This window comes from Microtus oregoni, unplaced genomic scaffold (assembly GCF_018167655.1).
Source record: "Microtus oregoni isolate MIOR12 unplaced genomic scaffold, Mior012 000035F_ref0000213, whole genome shotgun sequence".
NCBI classification, from domain to species: Eukaryota; Metazoa; Chordata; class Mammalia; order Rodentia; family Cricetidae; genus Microtus; species Microtus oregoni.
In genome coordinates this window covers 26,519,860-26,540,778 of record NW_024543094.1, presented here as the reverse complement: position 1 = coordinate 26,540,778, position 20,919 = coordinate 26,519,860, and the positions used below count along the sequence as shown (strand labels likewise).

The window sequence follows — 20,919 nt, the reverse complement described above, 5'->3', positions numbered from 1 at the left end:
ACTATGGTCTACTTTATTTTTGGGGAAAGGCATAGCTTTTAATTAGATTGTAGTCAGACTTGATTACAGCCTCACCACCACCCCATTCATGTATATTTTTATGTAGCCTTGTATATTTATAAATGTGTTGTGTTTATATGTAGTTATATGAATATTAAAATGTAAATTTGTGTCTATGTGGGTATGTATAGCTGTACGTATGTTTATACAGGTACACATGTCTGTGTGTATGCTGGTGTGTGCTTGTTTGGGCACACATATATAGGTAACATGCTTTTGTGTGCACATATATGCGTGCACTGGTCAGAGTATAGCTGGAAGGTGAGTAGCCTCACCTCAGGGGAAGTCTGAGACCTTCATAGAGTTGTGCCAGCGGCTAAGAGCCCAGTGATTCCAGAGCCGGAGCTCTGTGTGAGTGAACCGTGTTCAGGACTGGATTCCTGGAGAAGGGGCTGTCACTCCTGTGAGGACTCAGCTACTGCGGGACAGCCAGCAAAGCAGGTGGACTGTAGGAAAGAATATGTCTTTCTGTTATCCTCACTTCCTGTTCCTGGTTCTGGGCTGGACTCCCGAGAAGCAGAAGGGAGAGGGAACAGTATTTAGGGAGTCGCCTGGGACAAGGAGCAGAGTGGGTTAAAGAAGATGGAGAACTGGGCTGGAACAAGTAGAGAATCAGTGGATTCTCTCTCTCTCTCTCTCTCTCTCTCTCTCTCTCTCTCTCTCTCGTGTGTGTTTGTGTGCAGTTTCCTCTTTTTTTTTCTGAGTTTACCCTCAACTGGAAAAATTTCACATGGAAGAGAGTTAGTAATTAATTTGGTAAATTTTCCTACCTATTTGATACATGTAGGGTCCTGAATTACAAACAGGCATTCCCCTTGTCTGTGATCATCTCAGTATGTTTATAGAGAAAGATTAAAAATAGTTTGCTGGCCATGGTGTACCCGTAATCCCAGCACTCAGGATAATTGATAGTTTGTGGCTAGCCTTACCTCCAGAGTGAGACCCTGACTCAGATACAGTCTTTCTATCATTTAGATTAGGAACCATTGCTAGTAGAATGCCATTCCTTCTATACCTGAAAGTGAACGGTATATTCATGCAACTTTTCAAAGGGAAAATGCAGTATTTTGAAAACGCCTCCGTCAATGCTTCAGACACGGCAGGACACCAGATTGCTGAGAAGTGTTACTTCTGTGCGGCCACGCTCCTTGTTTTGGCTAATTTAAATGCTGCTTTAATGTTATTTTACTTGCATGTTTTGTATATTGTTTAATCTACAAATTGTTTCATGACTTCCAGAACCAAAGTTCTGACATGAACGACACCGGAGAGATACAGTTTTTGCCTTTATCTCTTTGTTCCTAGTCTGCTACCTTGGAAATTGTCTTGTTTTTTTTTCCTTTTTGTTGCCTTTGATTCATCTGCCTTTTTTGTTTCTGATGTGTAGGCCTGTGTGTTATGCACTCTGTGCTCCCCTTGTGCTGTGTGACTGTTGGAGGATGCAGCCTTCTAAAGTTGCCTCCTTATTCCTGCTGCTCCTGGAAGAGCAGTCCTGAGGCATGTGGCTGTCTGCCTTGTGCTTTTGACAGCTTCATTATGTGGCTAGGATGTAGTTTCTCCAACCAGTCCCTTGCTGATGGGCATTTGGGCCATTTCCAGTCCTCTGCTATTACTGGTGTTGCAATGAATAATAATGTACATTTATCATCCCATGTTTTTGCCCGTATGATACCCTTGGGGGTTGATTTTTATGAGAGAGACTGATGGGTTAAAAAGCAAATGCATATGCAATTTTGGTAGATATTGCCAAATCCCCCCCTTTCACTGGGCTGAGCTGTTTGTGTTCCCAACAGTAATATATGACATGATCCATTCCTCCTCAGTCTTGGTAACATAGTGTGTCATCAAGTTTTGGAATTTCTGCTCTTTCAAAGGGTGTGAAAATGGGGCCTTGTGCTTCAGCTTTTATTGCTCTTGTGATTTTAAAGGTCGGATCACTTTTTTCCTTCTGGTAGACGGCCATTTGCAAAGTTTATTCCTGGGACTCCAGCTTCTGTCCATATTGAGATGGCGTTTAGTTCCCTCTTTGGCTTTGGTTTTGGGCTGGAGATGGTTTCTCACTCTTAAACCATAAATGAATTCCCCTGTGTTTTCTCCCATGGTTTCGTATTTTACATTTAGATCCATTTGGTACAGGACACGAAGAAGTCCGTTCCACTGATTCCTTTCCCTTCGGTGCCCTATAATCACACCTTTGGGAATCTGTCTGCTCCGCCACATGCTTCAGTGACCACACCCTGGCCTGTTTCCAACTGTCCATCCATCCTGAGGATGCCTCAGGGTCACACAGCTCTACTGACAGAGAGGCCACCATGTGTAGCAAAGCCTTTTTAAGAGGAGTAGCGGCCTGATCCCACGATTATAAGAGTGGCTAGTTCAAATGGGCATTTTTGAGATATTATATGAGCAGGCTACCTTTAATCCATTGTACAACGAAGGAGAAAGAGCTCAGCGAGGTTGTGTGAACTGATCTGAGATCTCCCAGTGAATCATCAGTGTGACCAGAATGTATGTCCTTACTGTGTTGTATGATTTTTCTCAGGATGCTATGACTTTTCTCAACAAATACCAGCAACCAGGCTCTCAACAAGGACCTGGTCCAGATAGTATAATTTCTCCTGCTGTATAATAGTTGTTAGTTTTGACTAGTTAGGATGTTATATAATTTAACTTATTTTAACCATAACAAAAACTGACCTTTAGATCTAAGTCTTAAAACTTTTGAACTGGGAAGGGAGAAAAAAAAGCCAGAATTCTGTGATTTAACCCCAAAAGACATTGCTTTTGTTTATTATCTCCAGGATTTCCCCTTTTCTTTGCTCAAACCTCCCTTTCTTTCCGTCTCCTTTTTCTACTTTGGAGATAGGATTTTGCTGTGTAGCTCAGGCTGGCCTCCTACTCTTGGTTTTCCTATCTCGGCCACTCCAGTTCTTGAGTGCTAAGATTATTTGGTATGATAACACACGAGCTCGGGATTTTTCCATACATGATCTGTTGCTTTATTACAAGCATGTTAAGTGGAAACAATAATATTTCTTAAGCACTTACTTAGAAGCACTGATTTGAGTGCACTTCAAATGTATTATTTTCTCGCCGTCAAGCCCATCTAAGGATGCTGTCTTCGTCGCTGCAGTGCTCTCAGTGGAGAATACTTGGCTTGGAGAAATTCAATGACTTTACCCCACCCGACAGAGTGGATAAATGATGGTGTTTGGATTGTAATTCCTGTGTTTACTCAGCATTTGTTTTACCCATGATGCTGTGTCTTGCAGATATTATTTTGGATACTGTTACCATATCATTATTTTAACAGACCTTTTCATCCTTATTTCTTTATCACGCTCAATTTGAGTCATAATAATGCCTTTCTTTTTAACATAGTTAAATTACTTTTGTCAGATTTTAAAAAGTTAAAAATATCTGCCCCTCAGATATTAACAGGACCTTTGCTTCTCTCCAGGAAAACACCTTGAAAATGAAATAAAATTGAACAATTTGGAGGAGGCCAGCATAAGGGAGAAACAGTCATTAATTTGATATCAAAATTTGCACGCTACCTCATCCCCCAGCAAGTTTTCCAGGTCCACAGTGTCCTAGATTCCATATTAGCAACGAGATGTCTGATGCATAGTAATGAGCGGCAGATGTGTGACTGGTGTGGAGAACTGCGTGCAGCCTGGAGTAAATAAAACATTTCCTGCTTGAATACCTTCCACTTCCAGCCTCACTCTGCCATGCACGGTGCATTCATTATCACGTGACACCAGTAGGCATGTGAGGAAGATAAAATCCTTGCTGCTGCGGATCAACAGTGCAGAGCATGTAGAGAACGGCAGTGCTTTGCCAGCATTGAAGTTTTTATTCTGGACTCTCCCCTTTATTGGCGGATATTTATAATACACAGTATTGGGTGTAATGGAGATAATTTCTTTGAGATGTGTCATGTACTTTGATCACGTCCAACATTCTTCTTTCTTCTGTGCCCACTCTCCTTTTCTCCTCTCCCTTGCCTCCTCTCTTGTCTGGCCTCCCTTTTGCTCTAATGTTATTCATATATCGTACATATGCATATGTATAGATGTTTGCATATGAAAGAAGACATGAGATATTTGTCTTTCTGCATCTAGCTTATTAGACATAAGATCTTGTGTTGTATCTATTTTCCAGCAAATATCATAATTTCATTCTTTTTATGACCCATTCCTCTAGTCTTATGAAGAGAGTGTGTCTTCGAAGTTTTAGAACTTCTACTGTTCCAAGAGTTTCAAAACAGAACCTCATATTTAATGTGCATTTCTCTTATTATTAACAAGGTCAACTATCCTTTTTTTTTTTTAAAAAAAAGAATGAAGATTATTCCCTTTTTTATACCCAAAGTAGCATAGCTGGATCACTTTTACTTTTTTGAAGAGCCCCTCTACTTTGGGTCTGGTATGTTGAATTGCATCCCTTCTATTCCTAGTTTCTGTAGGGCTTTCGTCATGAAGAGATATTAGACCTTGCGAAAGGCCCATTCTGCCTCTTCTAAGATGATCAGTTCATTTCTTTCCTTGGGTCCATTAGTGTGACATGTTACATTTATTGATCTGTTTGTGTTGAAACATCCTTGCATTCAAGTTCATTCAAGGAAAAAGCTATCATACATATTCAGCATTTCACCCAAGAATGCAAGGGTGGTTTGATGTGAAGAAGTCGCTAATACAATAAAGTTGATGTGCTATTAAGAGTAATCATAAACTCATAAAATATGCAGTCTGACCCTAGAAAAGCGTTTGACAAAGTTCAACAGTCTCTAAAAAACCTTTTTTTAACACTTGGCTTAAATGCATTTTTGCTATTTCCCAGTAAATTATGAACATTTATCATTTTTATAGCTAGTCATGGTATGTGAAAGGTTTTAAAAGCTCTTTGTGTACACAATATGCCTTTTTATTTTTTAAGTTCATAATTTGTATAATGGCCTCTCAATGAGTACTTTTAAGGAAATATTTTATTGATACTTAGTTCTTGGAAATCAGTAAGAAACTGAAAAGAAGGAAGATTTGCTTGTCTTGGGAGGGATCTTGTTTCAGGAGTGTACCTTATGTTCCGTGTGAAGAAGCCTCCGTTTCCCTTTGAGGGTGGATCACTTTTCTTGAGGAAATGCTGTTGGAAATGGTTGTGTGTGCCTGCTTGAAGACTTGGCAGTGACTCTCCCAGTCAGGTGCATGCTGTAGACTCTTCCTCTTCACAAGTTAGCTGGGGACTGCTGCCGCATGTTAGTTCACCTCAGCCTCAGCACAGCTGGAGCTCCTTTCCCCTTTGACTGAGAGCAGCTCTTAGCACCCAGCCCTACCTTTCTCCTTTCATTCTTTACTCCTTGTCTCATACATCCTTAAAGTATCTCAGATCTTCATCTTGAGCAGCTTTAATGCCCTTGGCTTAGATCTCGATCCTTTGCCTGTACCCGCTGATTTTCTTTCCTCCTCCTTCAATGTGTTTTCTCTACCCTGGTGCTAGATTCATTTTTCGATATTGCACTTGGATGCCACTACCTGCTTAACATGTCATGATGGAATGATTGATAAAAACGGCTGCATGACATTTGAAGCCATTTTGTCTGCTTTTCACGAGTCCTTTCTGCCCACATCTTCCCCATGTCGTGCTGAACTTGCTTCTTTTGTGGCCACAGTGGGTGGTGCCATTGTCTATGTCTGCATAGTGTTTTCTGAGCTCCTTTCTCTGTTTAGAAAAGCAGAGTCATCATTATAATGTGTGTATGAGACTAGAATTTTCCTAGTAGTTTTTTTCCATTCTTTGAACCCTCTCAGCACTCTGTGCTTAGATTGCATCTTTATATTTTCTCATTGTGTGGCAGTTGGAACAATTCCAACTGGAGAATATGAAGAAGCCATTACATTATAAAGCCTTGAATAGAATGCTCAGTTTCATTCACTTTTTCTATTTCCTGCAATTATTTAACATAACAAATTTATACATAGTTGAAACATTGATATTTTGAATCTAATATTGAACATAATATTTATGTATATATGTACATACACATAAAATCCAATACACCTCTTTTATTTTAGACCTATAAATGTCATTGATTTGTTATTGTAAACTGGAGTTTTTAAACATTCCTTTCGCAGGATGATAATACCTCTGAAAACATCAAACAGAACTCACATGAAAGATAGCCGTGTGGGCCATCTCATTTATTTTTACAAAGTAATTTTTGGTTTTCACATTTACACTAATATAAATCATTTAACTAAAATATCACTTGAAGGATAATAAAATTATTATTATGCTAGCCTCAAGAGACAATGTTAATTAAGTTGGAAGATAGCATTAATGCTTAATAGGGTAACTATGTCCCTATTTTTGAAGACATGAAAACTTTATATTCTTATATTGAGTCAAAGTGCCAGGAATTTTTGCAGCAGATTGGATGTTATGATAAATAGCAGCTCTTTAAATCCTAGGAGAGTGACTTTTTCTGAAAATCAAGCTGGAACTCCCCATTAGATCTCCGTGGAGATAAATGCTTAAAAGCCTTTCAAGGCAGGGTTTTTGGCTCTATTAGAACTTCCTTTCTGGCTAATTAGGTTTATTTTGATTTTGAATACAGAGGTATGAAACACCAAGTGTGCATACATCTGTCATCATTCTTATTCTTGGGGACACACCTCTGTTGTACGCATGTGGAATATAAGCCTGTATACTTTTCATCTGCATGAGTTCAGGGTATATTTTAAAACTAGGTTCTGAGAAGGTCTTTGTAGCTGTGTTTCTACAACTATTTTGATATGTATTTTTTTTCTTTTTGATATCAGTTTCATGTAGCCCTGGCAGGCCTCAAACTCACTATGTGGCTACAGATGACCTCCTGTCTCTGCTTCCCGAATGCTGGGACTACAGATGAGTGAGATAACCCATCCAACACGCTGGCCCTGGAAGCAGGCTTTCTAAATGCTTTACTTCATTAGCATGTTGAGTTATCATCTTTCTTTCTTATTTCTGTTGTTTGTTTTACTTCATTAGCATATTGACTTTTCTTTTTGTTGTTGTTTGTTTTGATTTTCATTTGGTGTTTTGAAATGGAGTCTCACTACGGAGCCCAGGTAGCCTCAAACTCACAATCTTCTTGCCTCTTCCTCGCCAGCTCAAGGATTACACGTATGAACAACTGTGGCCATGTGCAAAGCTTAGAATTTGATTTACAATCACAGTACAGGGGGAATCTTTACAAATACACTTCAGCTGTGTAAGTTCACAGTGTTGAGCACACAACCATGGGTACGCATAGTGAGGGGATACAATCATACTGGAGAGAGCCTGGCTTGAGTCCCCTTTTGGGCTTCATTCCTGAGCATATGTCTTTTCTAGAATTTATGAGTAATGCTTCAGTGGAATGTAAAGGATCTGAGTAAGTCATGGGAACAATCTGTGCTTGCAAACCTCAAAATGTCCACTGTCAAATATGGAAGATGGAGCCAGGTGTCCTGGCTCACATCTGTAACCCTACCTAATCAAATCTAGCTTAAGGAAAGAGAGTCACAACTTTGAGGCCAATAAGGGCCACATAACAAGTTTAAGGTCAGTCTGTGTAAGTGTGTGAGGCCCTGTTTCAAAATAGCATTCCGAAAGGACTGTGGATACAGCTCAGCGGTAGGTGCTTAGTTATTATATATAGGGCTCTAAGGTCGATGGATCTCCAGTACTGCAAGGAAAAACAAAACACCAAAAGCATAAAACATAAACTTTGGAAAAATGGCCTCTGGTTGACTGGCATTTCACGGTCCGTGTGGTGTTAGATATTGGCTTTTGTTGTTAATCATTGTGATGTGCGGATCTCAGCTTGGCATGTACATCTCATTGCTATTCTGTCATTATACTAATGAACTGAGCTTTTTAAAAATTAAAAATGTATTTTCTTACTGAAAAAAATTTAAAACCAAGGAGATATAAATGGTAAACACTTACTGGTCCACTACTGTTTAGAAATATATTTCTCATTAAGCATTAAAGTTTCTCAAATTAGGCTCTCGCCAGACCAAGGATCTTCGTAATGGTTGCTTATTTTTACCATTGCTCCTAATTCCCACAGTATTGTTATCAAAGATCACAGGGACCAAATTGTCTCCATATCAGAAAGAGTACTCTCTTTAAAATAACTGTCAATAATGACAATTCTTTGAAGTTGGAAATTGGAAGAGACGACAGAAAATAATACTATCACCACCAGGAAGGAATAAAAGTCACTGAATGTTCACTGCTGTCCAGTCTAGCAGGTTTTATACACATTGAAGCAGTTAAGACCTGGGCTTGCATCTTTTATTGTGAGAATTTGGGTGAATTACCACTGCCTCTTCCAGGGTCTTCATCTGTGGAGTGAGTGCTGGGAGATTTAAGTGGGATTTTACGTACACCGAGAGGGTAGAGGGTGCCTAAGAACTCTCCACTGTCCGCCTCCATTTTCACATAGAAGTCATCTCCTCCCAAAAATCTCAGCTGAGCTGGGGGTGAGGGCTCATACAAATCAGCGGAAGATCCTGAGTGCCATTTTCTGTGATGTTATTTTGAGAGTCAATGTTCTTCATTTCTTTTTTATATTATTCATGACTCCAGCAGTTTTCAAGTGTCCATTTGGTTGGCTACATTAGAAAATTTGTGTATGCTGTGAAATTATAACACTCACGGTTGAAGATCTTTTCTGGGGAGTATTTGATAATTTAGTTTTTAAAGGAGGGTCTATTTCTGTGAGATACTTCTGTTCTTTAAATGGTGATCAACATCTCTCAAAGTCTCACAGTTTAGGATGACTTTGCTTTATAATTTGGTTTTAAAAGGTGTATCTAGCTGCTTATTATCTGTGAATAAATTGCTCATGTATTTTAAAATTTGATTTATGAATTAAAAATAGGAGCATTAATGGAGGGTAGGTATTTCATTATTTGAATTTTTTGCTACTTAGGTAGAGAATTTAAGAGTGAACATCCTGAAAATTCCTGATATTTTAAATACCATTCTCACCAAGAATAAGAAATTATGGAACCATGCCTTTGCTGAACTTAATTAAATTGTCATTTAAAATTTAGATCATTATAATGAAAATTTAAATGCTCGGTAAAAATACATTTCTATGCTGAGGATTCCGATTTAGATAGTTCTGGAAGCTAAAATAAATTGGATATTTTATTGCTTGCCTTTTAGGATGCTGAAATTATTAAGAAGTTAATCTTAAATGTATTTTTCAAGATTAAGGTATATGCAATCAAATTCAAAAACGGTTAAGAATGTCCAGTTTTATGGATATATGACTGCCATTATTTAAATGTAATCTGTGAATTTAGGTGTGGCTAGTCTGGATTAGGATGAGGGTAGATTTGGTCAGTTTTACTCAGTAATTAATGAGATTATGGTTTACAAAATACACACAAAAATACTGACATGAAGATCAACCTTTTCCTTACACATTAACACTTGAGACAAACAATAGACCAGAGAGAGAAAGAGAGAGAGAGAGAGAGAGAGAGAGAGAGAGAGAGAGAGAGAGACTACCAGCGTAAGGTAAATTAGTTCTCACTCTTTAGGGCTACTGATTATTTTATGTATTAGTTGTTGGTACTAATTGTTTTAAATCATCCCCACCTTCAGAGTGCTTTAATGAGTGAATTACTTTAAGATTTTATTTTTGATATTGTCTTCTATTTTAATTTCAAATGAAATCACTTCATGGAAATTGAAGCAAGACTTCATCTATTTGGTGCTTAAGGTTCAAGTACAAACATAATAAATATCACTTTTTTAGCAGAGCAGATGAAGTTCTCCATTTTCCCTTGTAGACAAATAAACTTGAAAATATTTATTTACATTGTAGGTTTTATGGAGTGAGTGATTTCACTTGGGGTAAAAGTTAAGTTCAAGGCACATAGGGAGAATAGAGTTTCTAAAGAGCTCTTGCCCCCACAATTAATTTACCAGGAACTGTATTATTTGTAAAATGTTGATGTGGTGGTGGTGGCGCACACCTTTAATCCCAGCATTTAGAAGGCAGAGGCAGGCAGATCTTTGTGAGTTCAAGGACTGTTATACAGAGAAACCCTGCCTTGAAAAACAAACAAAATAAACAAATAAAAGTTCATGGCGCACACTAACTTAAGGGTTTTTTTTTTGGTGTATGCGTGTATTATATGTGTGTGTGTGTGTGTGTGTGTGTGTGTGTGTGTGTGTGTGTTGGGATAGGTGTTCTCCATACACTGACCCCATAGGATTCTCCTCTGAGGTCTGCGTCTCTTCTCCTGTCCTGGCTCCTGTTGTCCTCAACAGTGTCATTGAGCCCTAGGGCCCTTCCTCTCTAAGTCATGGGTCTTTGCAGTGGCCCTGGATGCCTTCCCTCTGTTGCGTCACCTTGCTTCACTCACCTGCCCTTTCCTCCCATGGACCTGTTCTCTCATTGTTTTTTCTGTGGATCACACTGCTCTATACTCACACAACTACCCCAACTACATTTTCTGCATTACACTTTCCCTAAAAAGTGCCACATCGTTTAGCTTTTGTGTGCGCATGTCACTTACTGTTCTAATGGATGGTCTCTAAATGCTTTACACCACTCCAAAAGCTGTCCCTTTGTTTCTTTACATCGGAAGACTTCACATTTCCACAATTTGATGTACAGTGTCCCCAGGCATGAAAAAACACTTTCTTTAAGTTACTACGAAGTTGTTTGCTTTATTGTGCTTCCATAAAATGTATAAATCACATAAACAAACTGTGTTACGACTTAACTGGTAGAGCATCTATTTCTGAGTGCGTTAAGGAATTGCCAAGAGTGATTAAGCCCACCCTCTCTCTCTCTGGCTCTGAATGGAGTGTTGACAGCCAGTGAAGAGCTTCTTCAATAAATCCATTCTCATGCTCAAGTTTTTCCAGATGTGAGAAATAATTAAGTCTTTGCATCTATTGGAGCCTTTTATGCTTTTCAGGCAGGAGCTGGCAGCTGTGATGGATTAACTCTGCCTGAGTGTGTATTTATTGTTTGGGGTATGTGTGAATGTATGTACATGTATGTGTGCATACATGTAACACTTGCCAATAGTAAAACAAAGCCAGACTTGAAAATAAAATGAGAGGCTGGTTTCAATGCATGCTAAACATTTTCATAGCTGCCCTTCATAATCAAGAGCCTTTTTTATTTTTTGCTAAATGTTAAAGAAATGAGGATAGAAGATGCTGTTAAGTAACATATTGTTAAAAATATGTGATTCTTATAAAACACAAAATATACATGTTTCAAATATTTTAATGTATTAATAAATGAGGGGACTAGTAAGGTGTTACAATTGGTTTAAAGGTGGATTTGTGGAACCATAGATACATAAATAATAAGGAATGCTGAAATGAATTCATAAATAGATGTGAAGCCAATAATCAATTGTGTTCTCTAAGACATAATTTGTATTTCTGTAGATAAAAATCCTTTGTATTGTTATCAATTTTTAATAGCTTGCAAAATTATAAAATAGTGTAAATACAGTGAAAGGACGATAGTTACAAAGAAGCACTAGACAAGATACTCACATTTGCTAAAATGTTAGTGTCAGTGTCTTTCATAGTTATTCCTGCCACATTCCAAATAGCTGGGAATACACACATACACACTCACACACATATGTATGTACATATACACACATACACATATATATGTCGTCATACATGCATTTACACATATGTACATCTATCTCCTTTTTGTGTGAAAATAAAGCTGTTTAATCTTGCCTAACTTTTCTGGTTAAAAGTCGTATTCAGATAATTCAAACCATTTAACTCTTGCTGAAGACTGTGTGACAAAGAGGACCCAATAACCAAATGAGGTTTAAAGGATTATACCCTTTAATAGGTGAGAAAGAACTAGGTCACGGAGGTGGCTTTAGGGAAGAACAAATAAGTTTTAGGGGAGATCAATGGACTCAGAAAGACAATCGACTCAGACAAAGTTTGTTTAGGGTTTGAGTGTTTGGTTTCTTCTTTGGTTGATGGAGATGATGCGAGCCAACTATGCTCCCTTCTGCTAGAGCCAATCTTTGCATAAATTAAAGAAGTGCCTCTCTCGGCTTCTGCTAATTTCCAAGTGTCTGTAAATGAAAATATCCTGCAGCCTAAGGCACCATATTTTAAGGTGTCTTCAATCCCAACTCAGAACTGAACTGTAATTTATTGCAATACTTTATTAGGGATTTTCATATGTTAATGAATTGTCTCCATATTGGAGAAAAGCAAAGAACACATTCTGTTAAGAAAAAAAAAAAAAAAGAAAGGAAGCCAGGTGGTGGTGGTGCACGCCTTTAATCCTAACACTCAGGAGGCAGAGTCAGGCGGATCTCTGTGAGTTCGAGGCCAGCCTGGTCTACAAGAACTAGTTCTAGGACAGGCTCCAAAGCTACAGAGAAACCCTGTCTCAAAAAACAAAAACAAAACAAAAACAAAAAAGAAAGAAAGAAAGAAAGAAAGAAGAAAGGAAAGGGAAAAAAGAAAGGTGAAAGGAATGGAACATCTGTCGACAAACAAGACTCTGGTTGCATGTGACCTTGGGGATGGATACCCAGGACAGGGAGGTACTGTGTGACTCACTCAGTACTAATACAGATGTGTTTTCTTAGCCAGGGGCTGTGTCTCTTCACACTGTCATTTCTTGCTTGTTGGTACTCATATGTAAACATCAAGCTATTCGGAGTTCAGCAGACATCAGAATTCTGATTACACAAATCAGCTCTTTCTTCCCACTGCAGGCCCTGCGGTGCCCCTCTTTACCCTTCGGAAGGATAAGACCCCTTTATAACTCTGCTCGTCTTGTAACTGTGCACATTTACAGAGTGACTGGAAGTTCAAGTGATTTCCTTTTATTAAAGTGTCATTTTAATTTATGCCAAATTGGAGGCAGGAAAGGATTAAAGGATTTGCTGTAGAAGGCTTGGTCGAGCCAGATTTGGAATTCCATGGTTTCACCATGAGGAATGTGATCTCCCGTGTTGGTCTCATTCTGTATCACTTTGTGGAGAGAGGACCAAAGTAGAACTGTAGACAATGTCAGTGAAGTGTATAAAAATAGGGGCTTAGCAACTGTAGAGATATTCCCCTTTGGGGGTACCCCACTAGTTAAAGTGTGTATTAGTATACAACATTAAACTAGGTTTTGGTGGGGGGAGGATAAGTATTTTTGAAATGTAATCACTACCTATACAAAAAATACTTTTTTAATTCCCCCAAGTCATTTTTTTAGCCCTATTGGCAGGAAAGCTTGGCTATGATAAAAATCAGGGCTTAAAATTTTTAGAGGAAACGTGACATGAATTTTATATTATACTCATATGTGAAGGAAAAGAAGATGTATTAAATCAAAAGTCATGGTGTATGTGGCTTGCCAGAAAGTCCATTAAAGAGTTCACCAAGCAAATTTTGATTTTTTTAAATTTCCTTCCAGGGTATGTTTTATTCAGCACTGTATCTCCTTCACCAGGCAAAGAACCAGCACAACAGTGTCATTGTGCAAGAAGCAGGGCTCCGGTAGGTTCTGGACCAGTGCTCCGTCACAGCAGATCGTTAGCTGTTCTTGGCCCTAAGTGTGTCCTCTGGGAAGAAAGCACACTAGCTAGGGGTTTGTGTTGGTTTTCTGCACTGGGTCCCAAAAGAGGGTCTCACACAGCTATACACCGACTTGTAGAAACCAAGCCAACTTAATAATAACCCACGTGTGTTCTTAGCCATCTTTTTACCTTTTATGTTTATTTTAAGACAAGGCCTCACTAAATTGCTCAGACTGGCTTGAAACTAGTTCTGTAGTTGGGACTGGCTTTGAACTTGTGATTCTCTTGCTTCTATCTACCAAAATGTCTGGGAATATAAGCTTTTGTGATTAAGCTTAGCTCCTAAAGATTTACTAAGGATCCTTGTGATTTTAAAATTCTGATCCCAACATCTCAAAAGAAAAAAAAATGTGTTCATATTGTGTGTGGTGTTTGGTTGTGTCTTTGAAACTTTTGTGCGTTAAGGTTTGACTGATTTTTTTTTTCTTGCAGCCCAGTAAAGAGTGAATAAGAACTCAGAGCATGATGGGAAAGGAGAAGGGACACTGCTCAAGGCTCACGTAGGCTATCCACCATGGAAACAGACAGCACCAAACGCAGCACGAGCATTGTCATCACAAGTGGAAGCTAACAGGTGCAATTTGGACAGCTTTGGCAGGAGGATTTTTTTTTTAAGTATATGCTTTTTAGAGGTTTGCAGGGAACGTTTCCAGAAATGGATCATCCATAGAAAGTATTTCGTCCTTGAAGGTAGCGCAGTAGAGTCTACGAACATCAGCATAGTCTTCTGGGAGAGGGCGTGAGAGAGACAGCTACGGTTTACACTTTCTCCTCGTGGATGAGCTGAATGCATAAGAATTTCCTGTAGGCTGCTGTGACATGGCTGTTAGTTGTCTAAGGTGTCCTAATTTAGCATTCTGGGGACAATTTCTTTCTGGCATTTTGCTGGTTCAGTGGCGTCTGTGATGCCTTTAATTCGACCTCTATCCAGAACTGTTTCATGAGAAAGGCAAGAGTTCGAGTAGAAGCCCGCCAGATGTAGCAGTACCGCGGCGCGGTCACGTTTCACCGAAGGTAGCAGATGCTCTTACGAGACAGTGGTAGGCAGAATAGACGGGGTGAGATGAGGAAGAGCAGATTCGTGTTTGGGAAATGAGACCTTTGGCAAACTGAGGAGTGCTTTTGATTGGTGGTCATCACAGATCCCTGCTTGTGTCATTGTACCACGTGGCACTTCCCGGCAGGTCTAGAATAGAACAGATTTGTTTTACATCATTGTTTTTTTCTTTTATCAACCATTTTTAAGCATTTTTTGCCCTTTCGAAAATAATTTGAGAAATAATCTGTTTATGATGTCTTTCTCATGAGACAGAATGTCTTTCTCATTAGAATTTTCAGTTTAGTAAGGCTGGGGCATTTTTCTTTAAAAATTTATAAGAATAAGTATATAAATATATATTCAATAGTTAAAGTGTAAGGTGTAAAGAGAAGCTCGGGAGCTTCAGAATGACTATTCTATCTCAATAGACATTCAGTGGGATATATAGATAGTAGGTGTGGTTAGCTTCAGGGTTTTTTATTCCGTTTATTTGAAAAATGTTATAATAGTTTATTGAAATAAATTTAAAAGTAGAAACATATCAAAAGTAGATACATATTATACTTGGTTACTTAGAATGATGTATTATTTTGGATAAAGATTTATTTTGTATAATTAACTTAATTAGTCACCATAGTTTTTTTTCCTAACATCGATCACTGATAAACTATAATATTTTAAAAAACCAAATTTACCCTAAAATTTAAACAGCTGGATTAACACACGATGAGTGATAGATTTTTAGAATTGCCTGACTTGACAACAAAGGATTTGCTGTGAGAAATATTTCCTTAATTATAGAACTACTGAGATAGGCCACACAACTATGGTTGCTTAGTTTCTCAGCTTTCCAAGTGTGGAAGACAGTGAGATTAAAAATAAGATGACTAGTGAGTTTGCAAAAATTCACACAATGAAAAAATGCAGAGAGGATGATTATTTTTGAAGTAGTGATGTTTCTAGAAGTCTTAAATAAAATATCAACATATATTAACTTCAACTTCTCATGTTTAATGATGTTTACAATTAATGTGATGCAGTATTCCCTAATTTGAGATTAACAGTCATAATTAACTCAGAATAGATTCTTTGAAGTGGTTCAAAGGGCTTTTTGTAATAAATTATTAGCCTCTAATAAGCTAATATGAAGTGAGTAGTTTTGGGGGATGGGAGAAGCATGTTAAAAATCTCATAAAACATTTAATTTAAGCTAATGAAATGACTTTGTATGGTACAGATTCTCCCTATGGAAACAGAGCCATGTCTGACATTCCAGAGAAAGCTTTATTTAGAACAAGTTGAGAAATTTTTGAGATAGCAGGCTTTAGGCCATGTTATCTTGGGTGTTATAGCTGAGTGGATTTCTAGAATCTTCCAGTCCTCTTTAAACCAATTTTTTTTTAGATGAATCGAGTTAGTGAAGTATAAAAACATTTTCTGTCTTAAGTCATCCAAATATGCTGATTGTAAGTTTGTCAACCTGAGCTTTGCCTCAGAAGATGCAAGTTTTCACTGGTGAGGCTGGGCCCGGCAGACCCCAAGCATCCTTGGTGTTCTCTGACACACCATTGAGATAAGGAGAGTGAGTGACACGAGCCAGGGACAAAATCTGGCAAGCCTGTTGTTTCCAGTGCCCCAGTGACTTCGGAGCACAAGAGTGTGGTGGGCTGAGAAAAGACACAGCAGATTTTAAAGCATTAATATTTTGATAGGGTCAAAATGAAGGTGCCTGTGTTTGAGGATGTAAAAGATGAGACCGAAGAGGAAAAAGTGGAGGAGGAAGAAAAGCAGGAGGACAAGGTGAGTGAGAAAGAATTTGATTACTAGCAGAATGTAGTCGTCGTCTATCAGGCAAGGAGAAAAAACCGGTTCTTTTCTCTCTCTTTTATTTTCCATAGGTATTTCTTAAACCTGTTATTGAAGACCTAAGCATGGAACTGGCCAAAAAGTGCACCGAGCTCATTAGTGACGTGAGTGGCTTTACAGAGTTTTGTCTTATTTGCTTTGTTCACAGGGAATGGCTGTGTGCAGAGCCACGAGGCTGGAGAGAAAACCCCGAGGTCACTTGTTAAAGCACAGTCATTCTCTAGTTCATAGAACTAAGGACAGACATGTTTGGTGGTTTCCCCAAGGTCATATCAGCAGAAAACTTCTGCTGCAGCCATTGTCCTCATTCCTAATCCAGGTCCCGTCTCATCTAAATTATACATTCACCCTGGTTTGCATGGTGCTGAAGTTAAACTCATACAGTTTGAGAACTCCCTAGACTTTAAAAGTAGCAGGATTCATCTTGGAAGGACCCCTAAATGAATGATTTTCAAAATGGAAGACCTTCTAAATGAACGAAGCTTAATTTTCTGAGGATCTTTCAAAATTTCTGTCAAATGCAATATTTTTCCAAATCATGAAAATGCATGTACTTTTAATTGCACCTAACATTTCTTTGCAATATGGGGTGTGTGTGTGTGTGTGTGTGTGTGTGTGTGTGTGTGTGTTAATGGAACTGCACATTAAAAACCCTGGTACTCATGATAATATGATCGAATAGGAACATTTTGTTGTGGTTTTTGTTTCAAGGAACTGAAGCTAGTTTATATGGTATTCCAAGGATATCCTAGAGTTATTTAATGTAAACATGTGCACATACATTTTAAGTACCTAAATAGAATTCTAAATGCATAAGAAAACTATTTCTCACTAGGAATGAGAACCTCCCCCACCATGTCCTCATAAACAATATAAGAGAATTGCTGGCAGAAAAAACATGGAGTTCTATGAAATGAAATGGTTTTTGTGCCTGCATTCTGGAGTGAGCGAAAAACTGACTGCATATGTTGTCTTTAATATGCAAAGTTTGTTTCCTGGTCAGTAGGGTAGTTTATTGGCCAGTTCTCCAAGACCAACTTGCCTGAGTCAAATCAACAATCAATAACTATGGAAATGTTAGTATAACATTTATAATTCTAAGATGAAATGTACATTGGAAATGCTGCATCTATTCTTTACATTACTGTGATGACTGCATAGATGCTAGCTACTCTAAGCCACTCCATATGCAATTTTTACCTCTATTTGACCATGTTTGATAGTCAGTGGAAACGCACACACTCCTCCCATATTCCTGACATGATGTGATGTACTTAAATTGTAAAGTAACATTTATTTGTGCTATTGCTTAGTAATAACCGTAAGTTACTTAACACATGTGAAAATTCTTTGTAAAGGGCACTAATAAGACAGTGACAATGATGGCAATGACCTTGACACCAGTGGCAGTTAAGACTTATGGGCTGGGTGTTGGACTTTGTGCGGTTGGGTCTCCTATTTTCCCCCATCTTAGAAGCAAGGGGTTGGAGGCACATAAAGATTAAAACAGGGGGGTGAACACGAAGCCCTTTCTCTTTGCTCTGTTGTTATTTCTCATCATGGATACCCATGTAAAGCTTATTACTATCTCTCATGCTAACATTAGTAACAGCAAAGTCATCATTTAAAACCCAGCTCTGGCGGTGGTGCCTCTTCCACCTTTGCTGTTTTTATTAAGTGCAATTATTGCTGGACTGTAGCTTTAATTAGGTAGGCGATTTATTGTTTTGGGGGAGGATGACTTATTGGCGACATAGGAACCTTCTAGCAGGAGACACAGTGCTTTTTTTTTTTTTAATCAATTTGTGAGTGCAGACGCCATGCCGCTCCTCTCCCCTTTAAGTGAAATCAAACACAAGGGAGAGATTTGTGCTTATTATAGATTTATGTTTCATGGCAAAATGTCTGTGCTACTTAAATATTTAGAACACAGTTATTGTCCCTTAAGTTGTGCCTGGATTGTGCTCACGTTCTGTTTCATCACAGAATTCTGTATTTTGTAAGATACTCACTTAGTTTCTGGGATTTTTACATGATTAATAAAGATTCTGAAAAATTATACTAATTTCCAGAATGAAGATTAAAGGAAGGGTCTACCCAATCATTTTAAAACCAGATCGTCAGGGCTGAGGATGTGGTTGAGCACCAGTGTGTCTGTCTAGTACTTGAAAGTCCCTCAACTGCAAAATAAATAAGTAAATAAACAAGCAAACAAACAAATCAATAGCGAGCTAGAATAAGGGTTTATGTTGCTAGAAGTTATAGTTAAGTATCACTAAGTAAAAGTTAATTGTTCTTATTCAGTTACATCAGTATTTTTATGGGGAAGAAATCACCTTATACCTGAAATCCCTTTTCTTTCAAATCAATACAATTTCTAAATTTGAAAATTTGATCTCCTCCTTATAGTTGCATAGCTAGCTGGTTGTCGAAAATGCATCAGGCACAGAGTTAAAATTATACACACACACACACACACACACATATAAATGGATGTTTATCACTCCAAATTAGGCTTAAGCATATATTGTATAGTGTTTCTAATTATGCAGGGCTAGATTGGTCCCTCACATTTAACCTAGGGCACCACTCTCCAGCCATCATAAAATAAGAACCTTTGGATGATTTGGTGGGACTTTATAATTCATTGTGTCCTGGAGGGGCATCTGTGTTTCCTTGTGGCTTCCTGTTTTTTGAGGGCAATTTTATTTTGCGTTGTTACTGAGTGAGTTTGCATGGTGTTTGCTGATGTAGCAGAGCCATGCACTGTAAAGTCTGAAGAAACCCTTATGTGCTGGAGATTAAGTCACTCAGCTGGCAAGTTCCCTGGGATGGAAACAAGACCAGGGTGACCTTCAAGGCTTGGCCATTCTGATAGCGTTCCTCCTTTGCGCATGCGTGCCACGCATTCCTCGCACACATCCTGATAGCTTTCCTTTAAGCACATGCGTGCTAGGCATTCCACACACACTTTTATCTTGTTACACACAGCACGCCTCCATGTAGGATGTATGTGTCCTAAGCCACAGTGCGAACTGGAAATTGAGTGACGGTCCAAGACACGTGCCCAACACTGGTGGGTTCAAGGTTCAAGTGGAGCGAGCAGTCACCTTCTGGTCTGCTTCATTTCCGACACTGGTATGGGGGCCATGGGTTTCTTTGCACAGGGTTCTTTTATACGCCCCCTATTGGGCCAATTTCTCTTTGGGTTTCTTCTAGCCTCATGCATCTTCATAGCAGTATCACAATTAGAACCATGTCCTGCAGTCTAGCTGAGGGTTGACCGGGACTATGAGTGAAATGACATTTAGTTCCGCTCCCGATGCTCCTCATAATGCTGCTTAGAGTTTCGTGGACCTGTGGACAGCAGTCATCTTCAGTCCTGATTTCTGACCTGTGGCTGATAGCTTAGGCCTGGTGTCTTTTATAGGAGTTCGAATGATTGTAAGCTTGTGAGGGATGGCATTCCTCATCCTTTGAGAGTGTCCTAGACTCATTTCTTGAGCTTGCCATTTCACTCTGAGAGAGAGAGAGGGTGGTGGTCCTTGGAAGCCCTAGAGACAGTGCTATATCTAGGTACCTCCAAGCCAGGATGGAGAACTGTTAAGTGAGACTGGCTTGGGGGGGGTCAGTCCTGGGAGACTGCACTGCGTGGACCCTCCACAGAAAGAAATGTCAAGCTTTCATGTCAAGTGACTTCTTTTGAGGGTTGGTCTAAAGCATTTTTCTTTCCTGTCCCCATCACCCCCTCTCCTTTCTTTCTAGTTTTTTCTTCTTTTCTTGTCTTTCTTATCTAGTTTCTGCTTGGCATTTGAACTGCCCACATCATGGAGTTTCCACGGTACAGCTCACATCTCTGCCCCGAAGGATGTTTAGCCTCCCAGAAGCCTCTTTGTTTTCCTTTTAAGTCTACAACACTGTCTGTTTCCCTAACTAAATTCTCTGGTAGTTGATCTTGGTTTTCAAACACCTCATCAATTCTACATATCAATTAGATTTGTCTTCTAGATTGGGTACACAGAATCGTGGATCTAGCAACTTTCAGACAAGTAGGCATAAAAAAAAAATACTGGGCAAAAAGAATCCTTGCTAGATTTCATTTAAGTGAGGCAGAATAAGCCTTGTGTAGACCAAATTAGGCTTCAGTCTAATTCAGTATGCAGCCTAATACAATATGTTATTTCAAAATTACAGGGTGTTCACCTGCATGAGCGTGGGGACAAATTTTTCAGACAAATGAACTTGTTTGCTGTGGACAAATCCTACCAGTTCTGAAGACATTAAATCCCATGGCTGCTCCTCCAGAGAAAGCCCAGACTGTAT

The 20,919-nt window shown here is 38.8% G+C and overlaps 1 protein-coding gene across 10 annotated transcripts in view; it reads left to right on the top strand.

The window, feature by feature from the left end:
• The window catches only part of Nebl (nebulette), a 347,437-nt gene that overhangs the window by 224,664 nt on the left and 101,854 nt on the right, over positions 1-20,919 (top strand). For 4 of the 10 annotated variants that reach the window (XM_041630590.1, XM_041630589.1, XM_041630588.1 and 1 more), the window contains exons 1-2: positions 16,360-16,530; positions 16,629-16,700. The exons of 2 other annotated variants lie outside the window; for them this stretch is intronic. In XM_041630590.1, coding sequence (XP_041486524.1) covers positions 16,450-16,530; positions 16,629-16,700 — 153 coding nt within the window. In that variant the 5' untranslated portion in view covers positions 16,360-16,449. Of the gene's footprint in view, positions 1-14,186; positions 14,266-16,358; positions 16,531-16,628; positions 16,701-20,919 lie in introns of those variants that run through there. 4 more of the 10 variants (XM_041630595.1, XM_041630591.1, XM_041630592.1 and 1 more) reach the window with 2 other exon arrangements.